We start from the raw sequence: 7,497 nt of genomic DNA, 5'->3' as shown, positions 1-7,497 counted from the left end.
TTTTTTTTTCTACAGCTGTTTAGGGCCCTTCTGGAGAGACTGGTTGAAGCAGTCTCACTAAAGGGCTGCAGCACCTGCAGCCAATACATGGCTACATAGTCAAGGCCTGTCTTTTTTTCCCCCCTAAACAGTGTTTGACCAAAAGAATTCCACAGAATCCTAAATATCAACACATAAAATCTCGCCTTGACACAGGTAAGTGAACATATCGCCTTGTGTAAGAATCCGCTAATCAGATGTCAAACTATACCAGCATACGTTATGTTACATCTCTAACTGCATGTGTTCAGCCAGCTATTTAAAATTTGCAATGAAATAACTTCAAATCTGTGGTCATAATTGGAGCCTCTCAACTGACTGTCATTGATGTCAGACTCCTGATGTAACAATGCTCAGTAAAATTCATGGGCCTGACTTTTCTAGTCTATCCTTTTTATAGAAGCTTTTGTTTTACCCATGATTTGAAATTAAAGCTAGTGTTTTAAAGGCCTCTGTTAGATTTCCCCCTTCCATTTCCCCATCTTTTTCCTTGCTAACACAGAATTATTTTTTGTGCATTTCATGTGACTCATCTGATGATTTTTTAAATGTCTTAAGTAATGATGCATCCACCACTTTCCCTTGTAAATTATCTAATAGGTGCCTGTTTTCCTGATTATACAACCTAAATTTTTGCTACTTCATTTTCATTCCACTATAACTAGTTATGCCTCATTGGATCATCCTAAGTTATTTTCTTGCCTTGTTTTTTCACCATTTGAATACGTGTAGATATGTCCTGTTACCCTCTCCTCTATCTTAGCTGTCATTTAATAGCCAGACTCTACCTATTGTCTGATGGTTCTTTAAAACTCTTGAGTTGTAGTCATAACACTAGTGTACATATGTGGTCTAGTTCAAACCGGCTTTATTTTGGGAAAGTTCTATGTATGGCATGTGTTAGAAGTTGCAGGTCAGACTAGATCACAGTCATCCCTTCTAAAGTAAATGCACAACTGGGGGGAGGGAGAGCAGGCGGGATGAGTTACCATGTGACTGACTATAGAAGTTATGATCATATATAATCTTTAGCTATTTATGTCCTCAAATTGCTGTCCAAACACTGATCATCATAACTCTCCCTGTGTGGTAGGTGAGCAAATATTTCCATTTTATGTTTGGGGGAAACTGAGGCACGGAGCACTTAAGTCACTTGCCCAAGATGTCACGGTGAATCAGAGAAGCAGAGCTTGGCCTAAAACCTAGATCTCCTGATTCCTGGCCCTGTGTTTCAGCTTTTCATTTTCCTCTTCATAAGAACATAAAAATGGCCATACTGGGTCAGACCAATAGTCCATCTAGCCCAGTATCCTGTTTTCTGATAGTGGCAAATGCCAGATGCTTCAAAGGGAATGAACAGAACAGGGCAGTCATGATGGAGAACAGGGCAGACATGAAGTGATCCATCCCCTGTCATCCAGTCCCAGCATCTGGCATTCAGAGGCTTAGTGTCTCCCAGAACATGGGGTTGCATCCCTGACCATCTTGGCTAATAGCCATTGATGGAACTGTCCTCCTTCTCTAGATTCTTAAGAATCTAACCTTGGTCCTTTTATCTTTTCCCATTATGAAATGTTATTGGACGCTGCTTCTAGGGCAGATACTCCCAAATGCATCTCCCTCAAATGAGTATAATATGCTAGAAATTATTAAATTATCACAATGTAAGAAACAAAACAAAAGGCAGGTAAAGAATTAACTAAATGCTAGGCTAAGGGGATGGGTCTTCAATTTCTTCAGATTTTCCTGTGTTAAAAGGACCCAAATTTCACACAGTCACTTCTTGACCACACAATGTTTCCAGTTAACAAATGCGTCAAAGACTGAACTCTTTGACTTGGGTTTGAGTGCCCTTTTTATCGACCTTTTCAGCCCATCTCAGACCTTGTCTTGGGAGCAAATCTAAAAATCTAACCTCATCTCCCAATTCTTTTCCTCCACCAACTCATCTCTATTGTTTCAAATCCCACATCAGAACCTCCAGGATACTTCCAGAATTAGGACTTGTCTACACTGGCGCTTTACAGCGCTGCAACTTTCTCACTCAGGGGTGTGAAAAAACACCCACCCCCACTCCCCCACCAGCGCAGCAAGTTTCAGCGCTGTAAAGCGCCAGTGTAGACAGTGCACCAACGCTGGGAGGAACGCCCCTCGTGGAGGTGGGTTTTTTAAGAGCGCTGGGAGAGCTCTACACGACTACGCAAGCCATGTTAAAGTGCTTCCAATGTAAACTAGCCCTTAGTCTTCTTCTTGAGCCTCTTTTCACCTAAATCCCTATTTGTATCTTAATTGCTTTCTTATCTTAACTGTTGCAAATGCCCTGTTAATATTCTTCCTTTCACTCCTCTAAGGGATCTAGAATGCAGCAGCCAGGTTACACTGGAAACAGGACTATATTGCTTAACTTTCAGTGGCTCCCTGTCCATCTCAGGATATGTCTACACTAGAAATGCTAAGTGCTGCTGTAGCACTGTAGTATAGATGCTCTCTACAGCAAAGGAAGGGGTTCTTCTGTCGCTGTAGTAAATCCACCTCTCTGAGAGGCAGTAGCTAGGTCGATGGATGAATTCTTCCATTGACCTAGCGATTCCTACTCCATGGTTTTGGTTGGCTTAATTACATGGCACAGGGCATGAAATTTTTCAGAGGCCTGAGCAATGTAGTTAAGTCAACCTAACTTTGTAGTGTAGACCAGCCCTCAGGTTATGGCTCTGTCTACACTACAGTGGCACAGCTCTGGCACCATAGTGTAGACACTTTTGCTATGGCGACGGAAACGGTTTTCCATTGCTATAGTTAATCCACCTCCTCAAGAGGCAGTTGCTGTCTTCCATGGACCTAGTGGTGTCTACACTCAGGCTTAGGTCAACTTAACTACATCTCTCGGGGGTGTGAATTTTTCACACCCCAAGCAATGTACCTGGTTCGACCTACGTTTCAGGTGGAATGAAATTAAAAAATATTCTCCTGGTAGAGATCAGCCTTGCTCCATCTGACATAATATAAACTGTGACTGTATCTGAGGAGCTCCAGACACTTAAGATATTGATTATAAACTATGTAGGTTATGGTAGTGCTTAACACACCTTGAATACTGAAAGACAAAGTTCCTGCCCAAGAAACCTTAGACTCTAAATTGAGACATGAAACCTCTAAGCTTCAATCCCTCTGTGAGGTAGGGGTAAGTAGTATTGGGGAAAATTCTGATTCATTAATTGGTGTAAATCAGGAGTAACTCTGGAAGTCAAGGAAGGTACACTGCATTTACACTGGGGTAACAGAGCAGAATCTTTCCCAGTAATACTTACCCCTATGTCACAGAGTAATGAGAGAAAACGGCTTAAAAGTAGGGGTCAGAGCCAGGAATAGAACCCCAAAATTGTGACTCCCAGTCCCCTCCTCTAATCACATGGTAGATGTCCCAAATAACATCCTTTGTAAAGATCACTTCTCCATTCTGCAGAGTATTGCCAAAACCACATGTGCTTTTAATTGGCAGGGGAATTCTGGGTGGAACCAGTAGACTACAAACAAGCCCTCTCAGCACTTTTAAGCGTGCTGCTGTTTTGGTTGGCAGACTGTCGATGCCTTTGTATCACTTTACTGCAAATCCTGCTAATAAATTAAGTGGAATGCTCACTGGCTTACTGCATTGCAGTTAAACACATCTTTTAAAAATAAGGTTGTGCAAAACAATTTGGATTCCTGCTAGCCACTGATCCTCCCAAAGACATCCTCTCCCAAGTATTTACAGGCTTGGACCTACTGAGCACTGCCCATTCCATGGATGCTTGCCTGAGTCAGTTCAGCCCATTTTCTGTCTGACCTGGCTGTTCAGTTAGACCCCTCATCATGAGCGATGGTTATTAAGAGGAGAAACTCCTTCCTTGTTCCTTTTTGGTATTGGGTGGACTCATCATGGTAAGGGAGGAGCTGGTGCAAGCCTTGCTTCTCCCAGAGTTGCTAGGCTGCTAGAATCCAGTCTTCTCCCTTTATAAGTGTTTAAGCATTCATGTTCTGAAAACTCGTATTATAAAAACAATCTGTTACAAAGTGCTTGTTCTCTGTTGTAGGAAACAGCCTGACCAAATACATTGAGAAATTGGAAGAGATCAAGAGAAGTGAGTAACGTATGGGGAGCGGAGATTAACTCAAGGGGTTTGTTGAAAGCTGCACAGTGAATCCTGGCCCCTTCATTTTGGAAGCGAGTGGTGTAATCTGCTCTTGGGACCTGTGCCCAAATCCCTTTAACTATAAATAGGCGCTGTGAGCATTCAGAGGGTGCGGTGCAGAGATAGCGTACCGTAATCTCTTTTAGATATCTACCCTGTTTCTGCATCAAGCAATGTGATCATCAAAATCCTTTACAGTTAGGCTTTTAAATAAAGCACCAGAGCAGAGAGTTCTGGGAGCTCATCCAGAAACAGTAAGTTGCCTGGTGCACATCGTATTACTGAGGACAAATGAGGACAGATTGTGGGAGGGAGGGACCAAGTACAAAGAATTCTGCAGATGGAAAAGACCAGTTCAGGACTGACTTGGTGATGAGGGATCTTGGTAGTCCAATACTGTTCCTGTGGTGCTATAGACAGCTATCTACATTTATTCCTAAAGCCACCCTGGTCAGACTTAGAAGGACGTGTGTTATTTATGCCCAAACTACTGTTTTTAGGCTGTATGTTGGCTTGCTCTCGCTTCTCCCAAAATCTTGGAAATTGTCTTTTCTTCTTCTCCCTCAAACCATAATAATTCCTTCTCTCTTCTTCTTCTCCTGCCCTTGCTTTTCTGGATTATCTGTACACGGCCACTAGAAGGTGACATCACACACACTTGGATAGGTCTGCCAATGACTTTCTATCCGGTAAAGGCAATGTTAGGGATGATAGACAAACTGTTCCCCAGGAGTGGTATAATGCAATTGTATTAACCATAGTCAACCTAAGCCGATTGTAAATGGCATAACTAAAAGACCTCCCTCTACAGCAGGGGCTCTCAAACTTTTTTACTAATGACCCCTTTCACATAGCAAGCCTCTGAGTGCGACACCCCCCCCTTATAAATTAAAAACACTTCTTAATATATTTAATACCATTATAAATGCTGGAGGCAAATCGGGGTTTGGGGTGGAGGTTGGCAGCTCGCGACCCCCCATGTAATAACCTTGCGACCCCCTGAGGGGTCCCAACCCCCAGTTTGAGAACCTGCTCTACAGGAACTATCTATAATATCTTTAGAGTTAAATGGCTTTTGTTTCTACTTCAGCTGGTCGTGTGCTTGAACTTGAGGCCTTGTTTCTGATCTAGTTAGACTTTTAACAGGACACTTTGTTAAAATGTAAACGAGCCGTGTTCATCCCTGTGTAATCCCACTGAAGTCAGTGGAGTTATTATGGGGTGAATTTGCCACAGCATATTTTAACTCTTTAGATTTTGAAGCTGATGAAACCCTAACTACTCCTCACCACTTAGTGTCTTTCTGTTGCATTTCACTCAGTTTTGCCAGTGAAACTAGACTAGTCACTGTCACTTTCTATTTCTAGTCAGTTTTGCTTTCTTGTTCTCAATCTCCAGCACTGCTGTTAATGCATGGGAAGGCAGGAAGATTATTTAAATCCAAATAACCCTGCTTTTATTGAGAGGTGAAAGAAAAAGTCACAAAACGCTAAGGTCATTAGGATTTTGTATGCCCATTTTCAGGGTTTTTTAAAACTGTTTTATGCTGTTCCTTTAACATCATAAAGTTCAAATTACAAGGGAGATCACATATCTGAAATACAAAAGTGTTTGTAGCTGAGTTGGTAAAAAAATGTTCTTTCACTTTTTGCTCCCTCTTCTTTGTTTTTAGTTGTGAGTCTCTTGGTAAAACGAAAAGGAAAATTATCTTGTTTCACGATATTCTTTGTTGATCAATTGACTAAGATTTCAGTGTATAAAAAGCAGTGGCAGTCCAGTGGTATCTGTACCACAAATCTTGTTGTGTTGCTGTCTTCAGTTTTAAACTGTGCTGTGAATCTAATTTCCTTTTGTGCTGAAGGCTTCTTGTTTAAATCCCAATTCTAGAGTACAGTAGCGGTTTTCTCATCGCATTTCTGCTGAATGGGCACCTTGTGTTCCTGGGCAATTTAGAAACTTTTTTCCCCTTGATTTCTCATGGATAGATGACACCAGTTGGACACAACATCAGATGCCTAGTACAGTCAATTCTCTGTCTCTTGTGTAACTTGAGAGAGTCAGACTCAATACTGTAAACCTGCTGGAAAATCAAAACTGATAAGATAGCTGAAACTCTGATTTTAGTCCTTTGAAGCAGAGACTTGAGAGAAGCTGCTGCAAGCTCTGATCCATTCTTAAATATATATTGCTTCACTCATTGCTGAAGCCCAGGGAAACAGGGCTTTGTAAATCTTCAGCAGGACAGTTACAGTTTAATACCAGATCCTTGATTCATAATGTCAGAAAATCCAAATGGATCTTCCGAGTCAGAGCCAGGTACGTAATGTTGATATTGCAACGAGAAGCAGCATTTTCCTGCGCTTTCTGCTGTTCAGTGTAAGTCCCCAACAAAATATTTGATATGATTTGCTCCAATTCAGATACAGATTTGGTAAAAGTGATAGTCCTCTGAGCTCATACTAACTGCAAGGGGGTAGAACTAAGTCGTAAAGATTTGTGACAGCTGCTTTTTTTGTAAATAAACCTGGTTTGAAGAAGATTAAACACCATCCAGTAGTTGCAATGTTTAATTATTAGTCATTAGGATACAAAAAATAAGGATCCGTTGACTTTTATACATAAGTCTTCAAAACCTTTTTCTTAAACTATAATTGGGCTTTATCTTCACTTCTTTCATCCAGAGAACTGAACTGAGGGAGGGGTTATCTCAGAGCCATGGCTGGGGATCTCAGCCTTGGGAGACAAGTGACATTGACTTTAGAGGGTTTGAGTTTTGTTGCATCAGGCAAGAGAAGCAAGCTGTTCAGAAGAAAGATGTTTCTGTTACTCGTGAGTCATATTGGTGTTTAGGACACTGGCTAATAAAAACGGAGGTGCAGGAGGTGGCTTAATGGTCTAAGCATAAGGCTTGAAACATCTAGTCTCTCTGGAACCACAATGGTCATCCCAGTCTTTCATATGTCCAAGTAGGGTGACCAGATGTCCTGATTTTTGGGTCTTTTTTATATATAGGCTCCTATTACCCCCGATTTTTCGCACTTGCTGTCTGGTCACCCTGTGTCCAAGGCGGCTCATTTCACAGGATTTAGCTTATGTGCAGATCTTTCATATGAAACTTTATAACCAAGGTTTTGAAGGCACGTTAATGGATCCCATGGTCACCTTTGTAAGAGGGTTTCAAGGTTTTACACCTGTATTTTTTTTCTGCTCTACTTTGGCACAGATGAATATGGGGCACTTAGCACCTAGTAATTACTCTCCATGTTTAACAGATCCCATGTAGGGC

At 41.5% G+C, this 7,497-nt stretch overlaps 1 protein-coding gene across 1 annotated transcript in view; it reads left to right on the top strand.

Moving 5' to 3' along the window:
- Positions 1 to 7,497, top strand: part of CEP41 (centrosomal protein 41) — a 49,290-nt gene that overhangs the window by 23,809 nt on the left and 17,984 nt on the right. Inside the window, exons 2-3 of the mRNA XM_026648888.1 lie at positions 81 to 195; positions 4,113 to 4,160. Coding sequence (XP_026504673.1) covers positions 81 to 195; positions 4,113 to 4,160 — 163 coding nt within the window. The remainder of the gene's footprint in view (positions 1 to 80; positions 196 to 4,112; positions 4,161 to 7,497) is intronic.

This window comes from Terrapene carolina, unplaced genomic scaffold, assembly GCF_002925995.2.
Source record: "Terrapene carolina triunguis isolate 2854851 unplaced genomic scaffold, T_m_triunguis-2.0 Scaffold68, whole genome shotgun sequence".
Classification (NCBI taxonomy): Eukaryota; Metazoa; Chordata; order Testudines; family Emydidae; genus Terrapene; species Terrapene triunguis.
The sequence above is the reverse complement of the archived record's forward strand: the minus strand, read 5'-3'. Positions and strand labels throughout refer to the sequence as shown.